The sequence below is a fragment of the Euprymna scolopes genome, chromosome 39 (assembly GCF_053919585.1).
Source record: "Euprymna scolopes isolate OS-2025 chromosome 39, ASM5391958v1, whole genome shotgun sequence".
NCBI lineage: Eukaryota > Metazoa > Mollusca > Cephalopoda > Sepiida > Sepiolidae > Euprymna > Euprymna scolopes.
The window spans coordinates 70,194,809-70,216,906 of record NC_136520.1 but is presented as its reverse complement, the minus strand read 5'-3'; the positions used below and the strand labels follow the sequence as shown (position 1 = coordinate 70,216,906).

The window sequence follows — 22,098 nt, the reverse complement described above, 5'->3', positions numbered from 1 at the left end:
TTATTTAAAATTAAAATGGGTCAGTGACTTTTGACCCACCCTGTACTTGGCTGATCTGGGTGAAATTTTGTATGGGCTTTTGTTATGATAGGGTGCAACAAATTAAGTAGTATGGTATCTGCTCGATGCACAATTAGGAATTAATAGGGATTGATCACTGTAATAGCACATTTACTCTAGACTAGCCTGGGTTGCCAGCGTTGCCCGGCTGTTTGGAGGTGTATGTCTAGCAAAAAAAAAAAAAAAAGTGGTAGGCAGACAGGCTCGAACCCGTATTAAGAAGGAGGATAAGAATGTGAAAAAAAAAATGGTCTTTTCTATTGCGCCCATCGCCAAACCGGAAGTGACGTAGGTTTAAATTAAGGCTAGACAATTGAAAATTTTTGAAAATATCAGCAAAAAAAGCGACCACCTCCCTGTAGAAAAGTACCCGGTTGAGGGTGAAGGAATTAATGTTTTTGGCCAATTTTCCAATATTTGTTGTCCGAAAGGTCAAGCTTCAAAATGATACCAATCTCGTGAAAATCTGTCGCCTCTGTCGAAAGTTTTAGGCAGACATACATACATACATACATACATACATACATTTAAACAGACAGGTGAGATTTATATTATAGACTAGGGGGGTACCCGGCGTTGCTCGGGTGCTTGTAGGTGTGTGCGTTTGGCGGGGGTTAAAGAACAAAAAGGAAACTTAACCCTGTTTAAATATTAAAAAAAAACGATAAAAAAACTGATTTTAAAAATGGAAAAAAAAATAAGGGAGAGGGTTTGGTGACAGGTCGGCTCGAACCGGGTGCCTTGAGGCCCATAGGCTAAGCCTGAACACCTGCGCTATAGCGACAGTCAATGTAAGAGCGATTAAAAAGTTATGTCAAACATTGCAGTTTTTAATGAGGTCAAATCATTTTACTGCGGGATAGTTGACGGTGATGTTTACATCCGGTTTGAATCCAATTTTGTTGTTTTTATACTGAAAAGTGAAAGCAACATGCGGTGATCCGAATATGTGGAATATTTACCTTTTCGAAGACGGGCAAATTAAATAGACAGGCGACCCCCGTTGTTAACTGGTAGATATTATGATTTAGACTAGATATAAAAAGTTTTAAGGAATGAGCCGACCGAGAAGTTCAGCGAAAAAAGCCTTTTACAGACATACACAAAAAGCGAACACACACACATACACACATTTTCACTTTTATATATATAGAAGATTTTTGGCATAAAACATTAATTCTAAGTTAACAGGCTATAACTTTTGCCCATATATATATATATATATATATATATATATATATATATATATATATATATATATATGGGTTTCAAAGTGTAGTACTTATTGTATGATTTTATAGGTCAATGGAATATGAATGCTTTATGACTGATGTTTTGGCAATGAATGTAAAAAGATAAATAAGACTCCCCCCACCCCCACCCGTTGAGCCTTTTGCCACTTTTTGTATGTTTTTATATAAATAAATATATCTTCCCAGAACGAACAGACATGTTCTTATGGTCCACTGCCTTTTTATTTGATCCTCTGCTGACGGTGTTGCAAAATGGTGTGTGAGTGCTAAGTGATAAAAGGATTTTGCATTGTAGTTCCACAAAGACTTTCAATTATGTGAATACAACAACAAAAAAAAAACATGTTTAAATGAGCATAGTCTTTATTTATATTACAAAAGAGTTGCATTATTAGTTTTGTTGGAATGTCGGCGATGAGCAACTATCTCTTATTAATAAGACTAGCACCCCCCTCCCCGCCCAATAAGTATATATGCATATTAATGTGTTAAGATTGATATTATTTTTTATTGTTAAGGATTACCCCCCCCCCTCTATACTACGAGGGCCGTTCCAAAAGTAATGTCTTCTATTTTTTATTTCGCTCGAACGGCTCAGAGAGGACTGCAGATTGCATTGTTATAATGACTGCAACAGAGAGATGAAACTTTCAGATCATGAATGCATAAGCTTAGTCTTCATAACAATACAATTTGCAATCTCCTCTGATTCATGTGGGCGGAATAAAAAATAGGCGACATTACTTTTGGAACACATATAAAAGGCACTTTGTGTGTGTATGTGAGAGAGAGAGAGAGAGTTCATTTCCTATGAATTCCAAAACAATTGGCCGTTTTTTTTTTTTTTTTTTTTTTTTTCTAAATTACACACAAATTTACTTGATGTCTCTAGGAGTTTTCTTAGATAGGGTTCATATCAAAATGCCTCTGATAAATATCAAAAACAGATAATTGAAAACAATCCCATCAAAACAGAAACAGTCCGATTTTGACCAACGTTAACACCCTTATACAGCCTAACATCATAAATATCTCTGAGAATTATTATCACCACACAAGCCGAAAGGCCTAGCATATAACATCAACAGTAGGTTCCTTGATAAGATAGGAGCGCATTCGAAACGAATGTTTCTCTTTAGAGCGCAGTTGGGCCATAATACACGACTCTTTGCTTTTTAAACTTTAATTCAAGCCATTAATTTTATAATTTATAGTTATTTCATAAATTTTATAAAATCAACAGTAGGTTCTCTACAGTGCAATTTAAACTGCAATGTATTGTGAAGTAAGTCATTGTGAGGAAGCATGTGAAGCTTTCTCCTGGTGCACTGCGATGGCTCCCCAATTAGAGCAGCCAATCAACTGATTTGAATGTAAAAAATGGGTGATTTCACAGATTTATTGGAAGTGTGGAACATTCATTGATCATCATTCAATTCCGGGCAATGTCTGATCTCTCTGCTAGTATCATATATATATACTAGCATGGATACCCAGCGTTGCCAAGGTCGACATGAAGAAGTTCGGTTTGGCCACACCTGCTATACTAAAAATATTGACCAGTTTTTCATTATTATATGTCAGCTCCATCGTTACCCCAACAAAAATGTCCAAAATAAAAGAAGGAATGAAAACACGAAGATGTAACCCCCCCCCCCCCCCCCGAAAAAAAGCAGAAGTATGTGGCAGACTCTCCACCAGATATTTCGGCAGAAGGGATATTAAGAGAACCTATTCTCCGGATATTGAAACCCCTTTTATGAATAGTCATTTATTCCATTTTAATGAATTTTAAAATTCCAGTTTAAGCAAATTTCTTTTATGCTCCCTCAGTCTAGAAAAATTAGTTATTACGGTTTGTTGCAATGAAAACAAACTAAATAATTCAGTTTCAAAAATACCAAAGTAGAATTTGTGTTAACCGAAATACACGTTTTTATGCTATAAAAATGATGAGTTTTGACTTATTGTGTTATTAAAAGAAAAAAATTAGTAGTTACGATTTCCAAAAAATGTGAAGAAAAAATCTATCCAAAACCGTAAATGAAAGTTTTTTTTTTTTTTTTTTTTTTTTTTTTAAATAAAGAATCGTAGTTGAATTGGATTGTTTGTTTATTTTAAAATAAAAATCCACTGGACCAAAACGTTAATTGCAAAATCACGGAAATTATTTTACTTGAACTTATTCCAAAAATAATGCTTAAAAGTTTGTGTGAATTATTTTTAGTTTGATTATCTGCTGAAAAAGAAAACAAAAACAATACGTCCAAGGGAAATAACTCCAAACTCAAATAACTGAAATCGGTTTATAAAAAAAATCGATGTTGGTAAAAAATAAATTAAATTAAATATGTTCTCAATATAAATCAAATTTAAATAATAAACTTAAAAAGAACACTTAAAACAATCCTCTCACTATAAACAATAACTAACACACAGCTGTTTAATAAATCGATTTCCCTTAATGTAATATACAAATGAGGTCATCTACTTTGCAAGAATAATACTATATATAGGAATGAATGAAGTATTAAAGTAATGGACCTTTTAATCAAATTGTGAACAAACAAACAAACAGGAATACGAATTTATATATATAGATTAATATACCTTTTTCTTTTGTATTCTTAAACCCCCAAATTTTTCCTTGATCCTATAATGAACCGTGCCATTTGCCCACTGATCATTTAATACCTCGTTGCTGCGTTTATTGATTAATGTTACCCACATTGCTGCAGAACATTTCATTTGCAATAATATTCGTGAATAATTATATTGATTATCCGTTTTATTTTTGTTTGTTTTTTTCCCCGTCTCTTCAAAATTAGTTTTTGCTTCCTCTCTTTGTCCTATGATCCACCTTCCGGGGTGTGATCGGGGAGTGTCCATGAAAAAAAGAAAGAAAAAAAAAAAAAAAAAACTGATCCGCTTCCCACTAAAATCAAAATCTATGAAAAGATAAGAGGAGAGGAAGTAAAAAAAAAAAAAAAAATTATGAATACTCCAGAAGCCCCTCCCCCTCCTAACGTACATGGAAGTTCCTTTTTTTTTTTTTTTTTTTTTGCTCCATCTGTGTGTCAAACTCTTCCTTTTTAGTCCCCTGACAAAATGAGGGTGGACCTGTAAATTCACCCTTGTCAGTTCATCCGTTCGTCTGTCCGCACTTTTCTCAATAACTACGCCTTGGAATTTTTTGAAATTTTGCACAAACATTAAACATGATATGAGTAAAAAAGTAACAGAACGTTGTGCATGGATTAGCTTTGACTAAGGCTCTTAATTGATTGTCAACATCTGATGACCGACCACTACGCTCATCATCTTTAAGACTCGTTGCTGCCACAAAATTTCTTAAACCACCATTGTGCTGTGCGTTCAGTAGTGGTTCCTGGGCCAAATGCTTTGTTGATATCACGAGCTGTTTCAGCAACTTTTTGACCTAGCTTGAATTGAAATAAGAAAATTGTGCGAATTTGCTTTTTTCCATCTTCTATTCAACGTTCTGAAAAGAAAACATAACTGTTTTAAAACGATTGTAATTTAATGTTTTTAGAAGTGCTTTCTTTTCAAAGTTGAATTAATCAATGTTTGCTTCCCTGGTGTCCCCCCCCCCCATGCATTTTAATTATACTAAATACATTTTATAAAACCAAAAATAGCTCGCATTACAACTCCCTATGCATAGCAGCTTTGCTCTAAAATTCATAATAATCACTTAATTAGTTTAGGAGTGAATCTTTTACATGCAAATATATAAACATATGAGCACATTTAACTATCTATAGAGATTTATAATAGGAAAAAAAAGAAAAGAAAAAAGTCGTTTTGTTACCCCCCCATCCCCCCCCCCCAAAAAAAAACGTGGCAAACAAAGTCCCAGTAAATTAGGATTCGATTTGAACTTAATTTAGCTAATTCCATAGTCCGCATGAGTATCCATTACACTATTCCTGTTTGCCTATTAATATCTTGGATAGATATTCAGGGCATATTTTTACTATAGACAACAAAACAAAAAAAAAAAGCGGTCAAAAAGGCATATATATATATATATATATATATATATATATATATATATATATATATATATATAACAAATAAATATTACCAAATGCAAGATGTTATGCTTCTACCCACCTGAATAAGTTTTTTGTATTCTAACTTATTTTAAAGAGTTTATTTAATTTACAACACAAGTAGTGCAAAGTCTTACGTTGGAACAAGAGATAGTCATGGTGAGTGGTGGTGGAGGTGGGGGTCTTAATAATCGCTCAAAAATCAAACAAAATACCAGTAGAACATTACATTTTTGCACAAATTGTAAACATTTATTGGATGGGTTTCTACCAGTATTTTATTTAATTTTCAATTTTTGAACCATTATCGAGACTCTTCAGATGACCGTCTAATGTTGGCTATTTTCTTCTTGTTCTAACTTAAGGTTTGGCATTACTTGTGCTTTAAAGTAAATACACATCTTAAAATACATTAAAACACACCCAAAAACCTTATCCAGGTTGGTAGAAGAGTAATTTATCTTGCTTTTAGTATTTATTTTTATATTTGTTTTTTGAACAATTTTTCGTTTTGTTGGCTATACTGCACGATTCCTAATATTTTCTTTAATTAAATCATTAAATAAATCTGAAAATTGGTCACCTGTGGTAAATGTATAAAGTTTTTTTCTGTCTCTTTGTTTACTGAAGAGAGGCAAAAATAGAAAATATATTAAAAAAAGGAAACGGCATGAGTTTTTGGTTGGTTGTTGTGTATGTGTGTTTGTTCATGAGAGGGAAGGGTGGAGTACTAAGGGGGAAGGAGAGTGATAGCTGGATGAAATTGATTGAGTTGGTGCTGTGGATTTAATTATGGAAAAATCTCCCAGGTATTTCCAGCTGATGTAAAGCTATCATTTTAAGGGCCTCTTATGTTATGACGACGACTAACGGACGTGTAAAAACAAATCTAAGGGAAAGCAAACATGTTTCAGCTCGTTTTCGGTTCTTTATGACAGGATGTTGTCGGTACTCCCAGACCAGGGTTGCGGGAATCGGAATTTAATTCAGATCCGTAATCAGGCTAGGAACCAGATTTTTAATCTCTGAAGAATTTTTTTTTTCTTTTTAACTATTTTTCACCCCAAACAAGAGACAGAGCCACTTAGTCATGAGGAGCTACTATTTGAGACCAGATTTGCAGGATACTATTTAGGGAGTTGGGCAGTGAGATGTCTGTTTACATTACACTTAGATTTCTGCATGTCAGTACAGTCAGGGAAACAGAAGCCCAGCACAGTACAACAGTCCAAGGGAAAAAGCTATTTGAGTAGAAGGTTTTACGGCATCTAGGGATCTCTACAGTGTAGAGGTGGGATTTTGCCGCTTGTCAGGTTTGTCGAAGGTATTGTCGTAGAGGGGCTACTAGTGCTTTGAGTTCGCCAGAGCACCTGCCATTGAAATATTTGTAAAACAGGCACAAGGATGACATGTTTCGGTGATGGGACAGAGGTTGGAGTTTAGTTGATAGTGCAGGACAAGTAGTGCAAAATCTCGGTTGGAACAAAAGATGGTTGTGGGGGAGGGGTCTTTATAATCGCTCAAAAATCAAACAAAATACCAGTAGAACATATTTGCATGATTGTAAACATTTATTAGATGGATTTCTACCAGTATTTTGTTTAACTTTTCGATTTTTGAGCAATTATCGAGACTCCACAGATGACCGTCTAATGTTGGCCATTTGCTTCTTGTGCTACTGAAGATTTAGCATTACTTGTGTTTTAAAGTTGGCGACTCTTTTTTGAATCCTGTCTAGAAACGAGAGACTAGTGGCAGATGCATCAGCCCAGATGTGGCAACAATACTCCATGTATGGATGAACCGTGGCCTTGTATAAATACAGGATACTCTCAGGTGTAAGTAGCCTTTTAGCATGGTAGAGAGAGCCGATTTTCTTTGCAGCAGCTTTGGCAATTCCCTCAATGTACTTGTTCCAGTTCATGTTGTCTGTGAATGTTAACCCTAGGAACTTGAGGGAAGTACTTTCAGGTAATGCATCATTAGCCATAGCAATCAAAGAAAGAGCTTGATGAGCTAAGAAAGAATCTTTTTAAATTTTTTAAATTAAGGAAGTTATGACTATTTTTGTGCCCTGCATGTTTGAATATTTTTCCCTCTTTAAGACCATATGCGTTTTGTCACATTTTTGACACTACTTTTTCAGTAAAAATGTTATATCTTTGTTAAAACACAAAATTAAGTAATTAAATTTACCATATAAGTGTATTTTTGTGCTAGGAATATGCTACTGAAAATCTCTAAACCTGAATGGTTTCCAAATAATCTGCAGTAAATGCACATAAATATGCTGCAATTCCTTAAAAATAGCATGTATCTATTAAAAGAAAAGAAGGTAGAGAACTCAAAGCTGAATTGTAATGCATTTTATGTACAAAAAACTGAAATCTAAATCTAGGACTTTTTTTAAAAATGAATATATTAAAATATTTCTTTCGTAATATTGTAAATTAATACCTTCTGTTACTCCCCTCCCCATCTAACCACCTCTCCAAAACATGTGATTCTACCTTTGTTAGCAACTACGTGTGAACACTGTGAAAAACTTTAATGAAAAATAAACAAATATTATTTGAGAATTTATTGTAAAATGATTTCCCATTTTGAGCCATTCCAGCATTTTAGGGCAGTTAACCATTTTTTTTTTATATGAAAAATAAATCCTGTGGGGTGTTTGTTATTTTTTTCTAGAGCAGATTATGTGTGGTTTTAAGAGTATCTTTGTGCAATTATGGGAGGATGGGGAGATTGCCACTTTGGGTTAATGATAGAACTAAGGGAAATTATGTGTGAACATCCTGAAGACTTGATAGAAACAAAACAAAAACAATTTTAGAATTTAGAGTGGGGGTTGGTTTCACATAAATTTAATGTAAAATAATTCACAATTTCGAAACCATTCTAGCGTTTTAGGACAGTTGACCAATTTATTTTTTATGGGAGATAAATCGTGCACTTTTTTTTTTTTTTTTTTTTTAGACGCTTATATGTAGCTTACTGAGGAATTTTGTTTGGTGGGGAGCTTGCCACTCAAAACTTAGCGTTATTGTTAGGGCTAATGAAGGTTGTAGGAGGATGAAGAGGCTTGCCATTCATACCTAGGGTTAGAGGTAGGATTAATGGAGTTTTTTGTTTTTTTTAAGAGGGCATTTGACACATATTTACAATTAGTTGTTCATAATTGTTGGCTTTTGAAAATGTTATGCCTTAGATTTTGAATATCAAATTACTTTTAAATATGCATTAAATTATGACAAGCAGACAAAAATAAATTTTATTTAAAGCAAGTAACGTCACTCTAACAGAAAACGTGACGTTTGGAAAAATATCAAGTATTTTTTGCTCACCTATTTAACCCTTAGGCTACGATGGTATTTTGACACACATTGCCTACGATGGGTGTGAATTTTTTCACATCACATAAAATCAAGCCTAGGGTCTTTGAAAAAGAAGTTTAAAAAAAAAAAAAAAATACAAACATTCAAACATGGGTTTCAAGCATGGGTTCCATTCATTGATAATGCAGTTAGGGCAAAGAAGAATTCCATAGTCCTTGAAGACACCATTGTTGCAGTTGTCTGTAATAGTAAAAACTAGGTGTTAAAAAATTAACAGCCAGCATAGCCTAAGGGTTAAATATCAAAAAGCAGTTTTTGCTAAAGCTGAAAAATCGTTCACAAATTTTGGATGAATTTAATTTTTATTTTCAATTGCATTTCTTGTCCGAGTGATACATTATTTCGTTAAACTTTCAAGTTTAAGACATTTTTTTATTTCTCAGCTTTATTAGAAACTGAGTACCCACCACAAATATTTAAATATTCGTTTTTCATTTTATTTATTTATTTATTTTTTTTAATAATTGGGTGGATTAGTGTCCATTCGAGATATTTTTTTTTTTTTTTTTTACGACAGTACCCAGGTAAATTTTTTTTTTACATGGAAGTCACCACTTATCAAGGCCGTGAAGATACTTGGGGATAAAGGTTATTGCATGTACAGTAATCAATGGGATAATATCGTAGTAATCGTTAGTAATGGAGATTTGATAAAGTGTCATACTTAATGGGGCAGTTTATCAAGAATTTGTTTATGTTCAACTTGAATGTTATGATTCGGAACACGGAAGATGAATGATTACCAGTAATAAGGCTTTATTCATCAAGAATCACAGATATGCATGTTGTAATAGAAGAAAAATTGCTAAGATTTTATGCAAAGTAACAATGCTAAAATGACGGTAAACATCTGATGAGTATGTGACTAAAAATGCAGCAAAGACCTAATTTTGCAGACTTTTTAGTCACAATGTAAAACAATATTGTAATGGATACCTTTTGAAAAGTAATAAATGATCGACTGAGAAAACATGATATTTGGAACTTGGAGAATTATTATACTACACTATATATGCTCTGGAACCCAATAAAAACGCATTCATTGAGCTTGGACTTTTAAAAACATTCTATAAGAAAGATCTTTTTCATTTATAAAAGCTTTATTTATGAGAAAGATTTTTTAATCCATTATGATTGGTACATACAAACCAAGTATATATGATATATATATATATATATATATATATATATATATATATATATATGATATATATATATATATATATATATATATATATGATATATATATATATATATATATATGATATATATATATATATATATATATGATATATATATATATATATGAAGGCTTCCATCAGTCTTGACAGACTATAGATACCCACTGTAAGGGTGCCTGCGCGTGAAATTTGTGTGGCAAGACTTGCGCAACCTCTAACCACGCCTCTCCTGAGTCAACATTGTTGCATACCAGTGGCAAGTTGAGGTACAAGACGACTGGAAACAATGCCGAGATAAGATATATAAGATATAAGATATATATATGGACTGAAATACATAAGGTCCAGGGTTCGAATCCCAACAACAGTCAAGCTATGCTGAAGAGGAGTAGGGCTCCGAAACACGCATGTCTGTAGATTACTATTTTTAAAATAATACATATATATATATATATAAGAGCAAATAGTTAATAAAACATGTTAAAAAACACTTTGAAAAAGAGTTAAAAACATATTTAATCTGAAAAGGAAACAATTAATAAGTGGATAGCCCTTAATCCGCAGAGTTTCGATGGTGAAGAAAAAGGTGATTTCACGTGTAATCACCTTTTTCTTCACCATATTCCCTGTGCTTCACTTTTTGTTATCAAGTAAGATCTTTGAATTACTTGCAGTTTCATCAAATACTTTTGTATGCAAAACCCGATGCAACATTTTGCTAATTCCTACCCTCTGATGAGAAGGAAAGTATTTCTTCGAAACTCTGCGGATTAAGGACTACCCACTTATTGTTTCCTTTTCAGATTAAATATGTTTTTAACTCTTTTTTCAAAGTGTTTTTTAACATGTTTTATTAACTATTTGCTCTTATAAGCTCTATCTCCTACTTGGTTTTATCGAGCTTTTACATCTGGCTGAGATTACTTTATAAATATTAATTCTTTAATATTTATAATATACTTTGGTTTTACCATCTTGGATCATTTTGGTAAATTTAATTGTAATTTATATATATATATATATATATATATATATATATATATATATATATATATATATATTAGCAATTGATTAATGCAGATTTCATATTTATTATTATATTATATTGGGCCCAATATATAGTCATGATTTAAAAAGTTAAAAAATGACTCATGCGCCACCACTGAGAATCGAAACCAAAACGTTTAGCTTACAATTTGATTTTTCCTTTGATGTTAATGACTGTGCTATGAAGACATGTTTACTGCAAGGCTAAAAATTAAAACATGAACCAATAGCTATTATGTTATGCATGCATATTCCTAATGCCGTCGTTTAACCATCACCTGCCATATTCCATTTTTTTTTTTAATTTTCACACTTTTGCATTGATTTTCCCCGACTAAAACCCAAATATAAAGTTTCACATGGGCTTGAATACCTTATATATTAAGTTTTATGTCTATAGACCAAAAACCGACAGAGGAGTTTGGTAGGAAAAATTTTTAAAACAAATATATACATGCATACATATATATATATAGAAAGAGGTTTGTGCTTACTATAACATTTTTACACAGATATTACGCAAGTATAAATCATGTAGAATATCTGCATGAATATAATGACTCGTAATAAGTTAACTAAAAATGATCATTCCATGAGAAAACTGAAAAAACTAATAGGGAATTAATTAAAATGAATGTTTAAAATAATATACAATAAGCTAGATCTTTTGCAGATGAATGTAATTCCACGACCCATATATAACAAAGTTTTATTTTCTTTGTAAATAAATAGAAAAAAAAGAGTTTGTAATATGAATATCAATACACAAAACACCCCAAATTTATAGGAGTATTTGATAATTTCTGACCAAACAAAATTCCATTTCTATTTCTTCAAGATCAAGGAAAGTATTAAATTTCACCCAAGAACTGATTTTAAGAAAGAACATAAGTTTTTGCTTGGATGCTTTCCTGCAATTGATTCTTATCATTCTCAACAAATTAACCCCCCCCCCCAATCCTCAGGGGTTTTCCATTTGAATTTTTATCAGTTCCGAGTTGGATGATGAGAATAGCAGTGCAAACGTACAGCGAAATCGCCCAACCCATTCCTTCAGGACAGATTGTAATCCGAGTAGACAAAGAAAAATCTATGGTTCCTGCCAAAGATTTTTGGATGGATACAAATCTTTGCTGGAAGCTTGAAGAAGCCTTTTCTTAAACAACTAACAAAGAAACTTGACGTTGGCCAATAACAAAAGTTTCGGTTGTTTTTGTTTGTTTTTACCATATTTCATTTTCTAGTTTTTTTTCTTTAAATTTTTGCGATGCATCCAAGCATTTCTATAAAAGACTGTCTGTCACGCTTCTGTTTTAAATATTTTATTCATTGTGGATTAAATGGAAACATTTTATTTCCAATGTCAGTTGGTCAGTCTCTCATAACTTAACTATAAAATAGTATTTTCATTCGTCTGTTATGCTTAAGTTTGAAAAAGCATTTTTATTGATCAGTTATGCTTCGTTTTAAAATAGTATTTTTATTGGCTTGTCATGCTTAAGTTTGCCAAAGCATCTCTTGATCTGTCATGTTTAATTCTAAAATAGTATTTTCATTAGTCTGTCATGCTTAAGTTTGGAAAAGCATTTTCATCGATCTGTCATGTTTAATTTTAAAAATAACCTTTTCATTGATCTGCCATGCTTAAGTTTGAAAAAACATTTTGGTAACTGGATGTTCAAATTGAATGAAAACATCTAAAGAAAGTGACACGATACAGAATTGAAAGTTGCACTTTAGGTGTATGTGTGCGAAAAATCCTCAGAATCAGTTGGAAGGACCGACGCACCAACACGAGCGTCCTGAGTGAGGCTGACATTCCTACTATCACCGCTACTGTTGCTCAACGCCAGCTCAGATGGACTGGTCATGTTGTCTGAATGCCGGATCTCCGCCTCCCAAAACAGATTTTCTACCCTCAGCTTGTTGAGGGAAAGCGTGCCCAGGGTGGCCAAAAGATGAGGTATAAGGACAACATCAAAGTAAATTTAAAGTGGTTTCACATGGACCTTGAGACATGGGAGGACGTGGCTGGGAGCAGGTTGGCATGGAGGAGCGCTGTCCACGAAGGTGCTGCGCTTTAAAGCAGTGACCTAAATCCAGCTGTTGAGGATAAACGCAAGCACAGAAAGGACAGATTATCAACCAGACACAGCCAACCCCACCCCATCACCACTACCTTTATCTGCCCAAATTGCACAAGAAAAATTGGGTCTAGGATTGGGCTCTATGCTCACCTGAAGACCCGCAGAAGCCACAACGGAAGACAGTCTTACTCTGACACGAGTGACCGCCGAAGATGATGGTACCATTGACTCTTTACACGCTAAGGTCCAAATCTGTGTGCTGTCGATTAATTCATTTCCCTATCTGTTCTGAGCCACGGCTTGTGATCCATTGTAATTCTCCAACCTCTTTCAAATTACTAACAACTGTTGTGCCCAACACTGTTTCCAACTATTCCCAACCATCGCAAACTCATTGCCACACCTAAAAATGACTAAAACTAAACTCTAACCATATTGATCTTCTTTGTCCAATCATCACCACACCTACATCAACAATTTCACACAAAAGAGACATTGTGAGCCTGTTTCTTCTTTATCATTATTTTTATGACAAGTGCTTGTTTGAGCTTCAATATCTGTGCCCCCTCCCCCATGCCAAGCTTTCACAAAATGCACTTGTTTAGCTACAATCACTACCAACAATGCCCCTTACTTTCTATCTGTACCTAAATCTGAACAGATTCCATGAACAAAGCTTCTTTCCTAGAATTGCCCGCCTGTGGAATTCAGTTCCACTGACACACTTTCCAGCTGACTACAACATGGTCGTCTTCAAGTTTAATGTCAACAAGTTTTTGATGTATCACTCCCTTAAATAATCAAATTCTATATCCAACTTCAATCACCAACAATCACTAAGCTGTTGTCTCATTGTCCACCTTACACTCATTAACTCTTATCCTCGAGTGGCTTTTAAGTAGTTTCTAGCTTGTAAACAAAAAATCTTATCTCAGCTTCCTTTTGTCTTCTTTGATGAACAACTTTCAATCCATTGTCTTTCCACCAACCCTATTTCCTATACTTTTGTTCTCCTTATTTCCTCTTTTTGTATTTTGTTATACTTTTTCCTTTTTTCTTTTTTGTCCTTCGACAAAAGGAGTCTGGACCTGTAAATTCGCCCTTGTTCGTTCGTCTGTCCACACTTTTCTCAATAACTATACCTTGGAATTTTTTAAAAGTTTTGCACAAACATTAAACATGATATGAGTAAAAAAGTAACAGAACAAATTTTCCGGGAAGGCTCCAGTTGCCCCCCCCTCCCTCCAGATGTGCCTTTCAAGTTAAAATGGCTAAAATTGACACTTTTGTGCTTATTAAAAAAAAATTGCTGCCTTGGATTTTTATAAAAGTTTCTAAAAAGTTATAACTGATTTCTATATAATTTTATTTGTTTATACTTCACAAGAACTCTTAGGTGTGCCCCAGGAGCTCTTTTAGTGCTAATAAAAACACTCCAATTTTGGGACTATTTTACCATGTTTGTCCAAAATTTTCTGTGTATGTTTATTTAGCAGTTTTGCATGGTGCTGAACTCAAATTTAATATGTTAAGGCCCTGGGGACTTTTGGGGCAAAATTGTGGGGGGGTGGAAAATGATGGACTTAGTCATTTCTTTTTTTTTTTTCTTTTTTTTTTGCATGGTGCAGAACTCAAATTTACATATATTAAGGCCTAAAACTGCACCGTTTGTTCATTTTCACCATGATTTGATGTCCCCCTGGGGACTTTTGGGGCTTACTGGCATAGGGGAGGGGGTGCTGAACTTATTTTTTTTTATGCCTCGTTCACTGTGCACTCACAGGGGACCATTCATGCTTCATTTGTTCTTTTTAAAACACAGAATAGTAAGTAGATTTTAATTGCAACATTATGAGATTGGATCGGAAGTTTCAGAAGGAGTGAAAGTCACCCATAAAAACGTTAAGATTTAGACGCAGACCTTTTTTTAATCTCCAAGAAATCAACAGAGTGTCTGAACAATGGAAAACTTTAAAATAAGGAGTCTACATCAGATATGAAATTCTCAAAGTCAGAATATTTGGAAGCCTAAGAGTTGAAGTTAGAGTTTATACCTTCCGACTCTGCAGTTCGAGTGATCGTGGTTGTTTACATATAGTTTGAACGTTTATAAATGAACGTGTTTCTACAAACACCTTTTACATTATTTATAAACAACCATGGTTGGCTAGCACCTATGTTGCTGTATTTACAAACGAACCAGCATCTGTGTAAATGCACAGAAAACATGCGATACTCCTCCACATGCTCCCTCCTCCAAGTGTTCGGAAGTGAAGTAAAAAGAGGAAAAACTATAACGAAATGAGAAAGTAGTTTATCAACAGAACAAAAGATACACAAAGTGAGGTTAGTAGAAAAACAATGGTAGGAACTCATTCATCAAGGTACGCAAAGGCCATCCAAAATAGGATACTTAATCAAGGTGTGGTAGTGGCTGAGTGAAAAGATTAATCATTGAGATCAATATGTTTAGAGTTTATGGACAGTTTCGAGTCGATGGCAGGTTGTGGCCTGGAGCAGATTGAGAGAATTTTAGTAAATGAACTGATTGTAATGGCCTAAATATGGACGTTAGCGTTTTGAGAATCGATAGTATCACGTGCACACTCAAAGTACAACCGATATCTGTAGAGTCTGTTGGATTTTTTTTCTCTTGCATTGTTTATTTTTTATACTTGTGAACCAATGCTTGTCCTTGGCAGTCGCCAATATGAGAGATGACAATATGTCCAAAACAAGAAGGCATGAGGACGAATTGAAGACCACGGCATGCAGACAATGTTGGGGCAGCGGTTGTCGATAGGAGAGCACATTGTTTCACAAATACACTAGCATCTACTCCATGTAAACGCACAGGAAACACGCACTTATATTTGACTAGGGGTCTCTGGTGTTGCCTGGATGTGTGTAGGTGGTGTAGTAAAGCCCCCCCCCCCCAAGAAAATGGAGGGGAGGTGTCAAAACAACAGTAAGCAGCATGAGTGGACTCAAACCCGTAACATGAAGGAAAAAAAAAAAAAAAAAAAAAGTAACGTCTTGGGCGATGCATCCATGGCATAAGCAGAAGTCGAAAGCGTTGAAATTAAGCATAGTCAATCCAACGGAGACATTGACTTGCGAAAATGTTGGTGAAAAGGACGACCCCCTCCTTGTACAAAACCGCCCAGTTGAGGGTGAAGGAATGAATGTTTTTGGCCAATTTTTTGATATTTGTTGTCCGAAGGATCGAGCTTCAAAACGATACCGATCTCATGAAGATCCACTCGTGTATCAAAAGTTTTGCGAGACATATTTTACACACACACACACACACACACACACACATACATTTTCTAATTTATATATTAGATGAGTTATTTTAAAATTTGAATATTTTTCTCTTTTCTTTTTTTTTTTAGCTTGCCGCATTTCAAAAGAAGAAAACAAAAAAGAAAAAGAAGCACGACACAAGCACTGAAGAATTGGATTCCTCCACACAACAATGTCCAAGCCAACTGCCGTCACCTGAATGTTGTTCTCCAACCGATGCCGGTGCTGCATGTCCGCCCGTCCAATCCTCAGAAGATGCTGATCCACCACCAAATGATCATCAAACAACCAATGAGATGATGGCGGATCAATCTTCTGTCCATCACTTGAACGATGTAAGTATTTTGTTTCGAAAGATGAGCTTTAATAGTTTCTTTTGTATTATTCAGATGACTGTATGCATCTTAAATGTCATTCTTATCTCGCAACGTTTCGGTGATTAAATCAGGTGTTCCGTTACAAAATCCGTACAGACTTCTGAAGTCGATATATAAACATTTTTTTTTGTTGTTGGTCCCGGAAAATGGCAAGCAATGATCATGTGCGTGTTTATTTGTATTATTTATATTCATCGACCTACTGTTCTCATCATTTTCGCTAACGTTTTGGTCCGTGAGGACCCGTGGTATAGTGGTTAGAGTTCTTGGAAAAAGCAATTGTAAAAATGATATTCTCTTGAAGGTTCAAGGTTCAATTCTCAGTGTGGACGACTGAAAAAATACAGTTGCGAATTACTTAGGACTTCTATGGCTCACGGAACAATCGTGAAATAATCGGTTTTTTTTTATCATTATTTCCATGGCAAGTGCTCGTCCGAGCTCCAATCTCTGGTCCCCCCTCGCTAATCCTTCATGATAAACACCCGTCTAGCTAAAACCACTGTCAGTAATTTCCCCTGCACTTTATCTGTGCCTAAATCCAAATGTAGATTCCATGAACATAGCTTTTTTCTGAGAAGTGCACGCCTGTGAAATTCTCTTCCGTTTGCCTGTTTCCCACCTGGCTACAACATGGACGTCTTCAAGTCCAACATAAACAAATTCCTGATTAATCGCCCCCTTAAGTAAGACGCTTTATCAAATCTCCAATACCAACTATTACTACGATATTATCCCATTGATTATTGTACACAAAATAACCCTTATCCCCAAGTGGCTTCCGGGACTTGATAAGTGGTGATCCTCATGTAAAAAAAAAAAAATAAATAAATAAAGGGTTCCATTCGAAATTCCGTCCAAATTCCCGAGTTCAACAGAAACATTCCCAAGTTCATCAAGATACATCTGAAGAAGGTCTGAAGGTATATCGACCGAAACATAAAAATGAAATTCTAGATGAGAAGAGTCGTCCGATTAATCCAAATAATACAAATTACGAATCCTCGTCTCCAAAATTCAGAAAATGTCAGTGTTTAGTTAGTAGAAATATTTCAGTAACAAAAAGGAATGTTTGGATCACAGAAGGAATGTTATCGAAACAGATTAGGTATTTAAAGATAAAATATTCATGTTAAAATATGTACCAGGTATGTTAACTTGTCGAAAAGAAATGTTAGTTTTCATAACTAACATTAGTAAAATTACGTAATAAAGATGGGGTGATTGTTCTTTTCGTGTTACGTAGATTGATTATTGGCCAGGTGGTCAGAGAGAAGAAAAGATAGTTTAGAGATGTACATGGAGAGATTAGTTCTGTACCCAACATGTTAGCGAACAGTAGGGCGGGGGGGTCTTGTGCTCCAGGGCTGCGATTTAACTAAAGGTATTAATCTATTTGTCGCAATTATTATTATTAGGTTGGTGCAAAAATAATGTCATTTTTACATATGTATAGTCAAATGTCAAAAAAACAACATTATTTTTGCATCAACCTACTATTATTATTATTATTATTGGCTCACAAGGAACTTTCACACAAGTCATCAGAGATCTCCTTGACAATAACCTGTGGTGTTCCCTGGAAACGGTTTCCAGTTCTCTCCATGTCTTTTGGTAAAATTTGCAAATGAATTTGCATTATCATAACAGCGTCTCACCATTGATTTCTTGCTGGCAGCGGCCAGTGGTCTCCACTGATGAACATGGTAAGTTTGGGAAAATGAGTTAAAAATAACAAAATATACAAAATACTGTCAGAAACTCGCTCAATATATGTTAATGTGACATAGGCTGACATATATTCGGTGGGTTTCTATCAGTATTTTGTATATTTTTTTATTTTTAACTAATTTTCCCAAACTTACCATGTTCAACAGTGAGTTGGGCGCCATTTGAAATTTTCCAATATATTGGTAAACACTGTATGTTTTTCAAGCTGAATGAACATGTTACATTAAATAAAAACACACAAAAATGATCCAGTTAGGTAGAAAAGTAACTTCTCTTTCCTTTGATAACATTTATTTGTTATATATTTGTTTTTTTGACAACTTTTTCGAATCTGTGTGTATAGTAATACAAACCCCCTTAATCCATATCCAAGTTGAGATATCATGATAGTGATTTTTTTTTAATTTCTAATAATTTTTCTTTTGTCCTGTTTTGAGAAACTCTATACTTTCTAATCATTTTTTGTTGTTATCCAGAACTCTCATTCCCCCGTCTTGATTTTCCTCTACCTACCCATCTTCATCGCCCATCTACCGAGGAGATCTTTCATTCCTAGTGAACACTAATCTCTAACCTTTAAAAATCCCACTACTTAATGTCAACTAACCTGGCTAAATCAGTAATTTAGATTTTCTTTTTGTATGTTAAGCTTTCACAGTCCTTGTAGTGATAGTAGTGTTTTTTTTTGTTTGTTTGTTACTGCCATCTGCTGCTACTGCTGCTGTAAGATTCTATAATTAGCCACAAGTATTAATTCTCTTTTGTTTATTAGCCAATCAGAAGCAGAGTTTTATTCACTGCTTAATCTTTTATCGTTTGTGTAATTGGCGGCCGATAGCAAGTAGTTGAATGAATGGCTATTCCAGCAGCACTGATTAACACGTGTTTATTCAATTCCTCTCCCCCCTCCCCTTTTTTGTGTCTTCAAAACGTGATAATTGCAAATTGTTTTTCCACACATCTCTGCTGATACATGCTGCCAAATCTGCGATATTGCATCGTTTAAATCAGTAGTTCCCAACCTTTTTTTTTACATGGTGGCACATTATTGATATGTAAAAATAATTTTTTTTGTGGTACACCTATCACAAAAAGATACATACTTTATACTCATGAAGCCTTTTTGCATTAAAATAATTAAAAAAAAACCCAAAGATTATATGAGCAGAATTTTTATTGATATGAGTATATCCTGTATCGAAATCGGTCTGAATTATTCAGCTCTAATGCTGATTCCCAATACTTTGAAAAACTTCTAGTATTCCAATTATTCGTCCCATCACTAATATGAATCATAAAAAAGCTATTGATTTTCAAAAAAATTTTTGTGGCACACCTATCATAAGGAATAAGTATTTTCCGTTCATAAAGCATTTTTACAAGAAAATAATAAAAACAAAGAAGACTATACGAGGAGAATTTTTATTCACATAAATCAACATTTTTTATTTATTACATTTTCACCCCAAACAAGGCACGTTGCCTTTTGGGTGTAGGGCGCTACTATCAGGGACATAATCTAGAGAGTTGAGCAGCAAAATGTCTATTCACATTACACTTGAGCTTCTGCATGTCAGTACAGTTGGGGAAGCAGGAACTTGGAAGGGAATTCCAAAGTCTAGCAGTTCTGGGGAAGCAGCTATTAAAATAGAAGGCTTTCTTACATCTAGAGATCTCTACTGTGTAGGAGTGGGATTTAGCTGCTTGTCGGTTTTGTCGGGGGTATTTCCGTTGAGGGGAGTACAAGGGCTTGTTGTAGTTCGTCAGAGCATCCACCATTAAAATACTTGTAGAACATGCAGAGGGATGCAACATTTCGTCGATGGGGCAGAGGTTGAAGCTTAGATGACAGTTCGGGACCTATCAGGTTGGCGACTCTCTTTTGAACCCTGTCCAGGAGACTAGTAGCAGATGTACCAGCCCAAATGTGGCAATAATACTCCATACATGGGTGAATAGTGGCCCTGTAGAGGTACAGGATACTTTTAGGCGTAAGTAATTTTCTAGCACGGTAGAGAGAGCCCACCTTCTTCACAGCAGCCTTGGCAATGCTCTCGATATATCTGTTCAAACTAATGTTTCCTGTGAACATTAAGCGAAGGAGTTTGAACGAAGTACTCTGTATTCAATATCTGTTATAGAATAATAATGGTGAACGTCAGTGGGACAGTTGTGTTTGGTGTTTTTTAACTACTGCTGTACTACGTGAGCAAATTTTGAGACACACACACTCATAGCTCTTCAATATTTTAAAGACTTTGTTTTTTATTTTTAATGTCATTGAGCTAAGAAATCCCAGTTCATATACGAAGTTGAGAATTGCAGTAATGTTTTGATCTGTTTTTTTTTTTTTTGTTTTTTTTGGTCCCCCAACAAAATGAGGGTGGACCTGTAAATTCACCCTTGCCCGTTCGTCTGTCTGCATTTTTTTTTTTTTTTTGAAATTTTGCACAAACATTAAACATGATATGAGTAAAAAAAGTAACAGAATGGATTTTCCAGGAAAACTCCTGTTGCCCCCCTTAGGGGTGCCTTTCAGATTAAAATTGCTAAAATGAACACTTTTGTGCTTATTAAAAAAAATTGATGCCTTGAATTTTTATAAAACTTTCTGAAAAGTTGTAACTAACTGATTTCTGTATAATTTTGTTTGTCTATACTTTGCGATAACACTTGGATGTGCCTTAGGGGCTCTTTTAGGGCTATAAAAAGACTCCATTTTTGGGACTATTTTACCATATTTGTCCAAAATTTTCTGTGTATGTCTATTTATTAACAGTATTGCATGGTATTGAACTCAAATTTAAATATGTTAAGGCCTTGGGGACTTTTGGGGTTAAATGGGAAGGGGGCAAATGATGGACTTAGTTATTTCTTTTCTTGCATGTTGCAGAACTCAAATTTACATATGTTAAGGCCTAAAACTGCACCGTTTATTCATTTTCACTAGGATTTGACGTTCCTTCGGACTGCTGTGGCTAAATGGGTGCGGGGGGGGGGGACAAATGCTGAACTTAGTCATTTTTTATGCCTTGTTCACTGTGCATTCACGGGGAACCATGCATGCTTCATTTGTTTTACTTAGAGTTAGAATTGAGCAGTGTCATAATGATTAAGAAATTAATGTCTTCTAGCTATTATCTCTTTTCAGCACACCAATAATCATTCTGTGGTACATTAGTGTGCCGCGGCACAATTGTTGGGAACCATTGGCTTAGTTAGGCAGGGACAGATAAGAACATTAACTCTGGTTGTGCACATAATTTTCACATTCCAATGCAGGTGGATCACATGAAAAAGAATTAAAAAAAAAAAACTTGTTAATTTCTAAACTGAAAGCCACTGAGATCATGTTTTTATACTACTATTAGCGCTGGGACGATTAATTGAAATTGGGGATTGGAAAAATCGGAACATTTTGGGGCAACGGAATCTGAAAATTTTGTGCCTATTTTCCGATGCCAAAAACGATTCCTTTAATTATTTTGTTTTTTTTTTGATTTTATTTGAAACAAAAATTTTCCTCTGCTGATAGTAATAATAAATATTTGTTGATTTTAAACTTCCAGTAAAATTAAA

General features: G+C 34.5%; 2 protein-coding genes across 2 annotated transcripts in view; one reads left to right on the top strand and one right to left on the bottom strand.

Annotated features, from left to right (window-relative positions):
• The window catches only part of LOC145263843 (uncharacterized), a 649,003-nt gene that overhangs the window by 62,215 nt on the left and 564,690 nt on the right, over positions 1–22,098 (top strand). Inside the window, exon 2 of the mRNA XM_080120917.1 lies at positions 16,501–16,746. Within this exon, the coding sequence (XP_079977043.1) occupies positions 16,501–16,746 (246 nt within the window). The remainder of the gene's footprint in view (positions 1–16,500; positions 16,747–22,098) is intronic.
• Positions 1–22,098, bottom strand: part of LOC145263845 (uncharacterized) — a 624,663-nt gene that overhangs the window by 182,516 nt on the left and 420,049 nt on the right. The window lies entirely within an intron of this gene.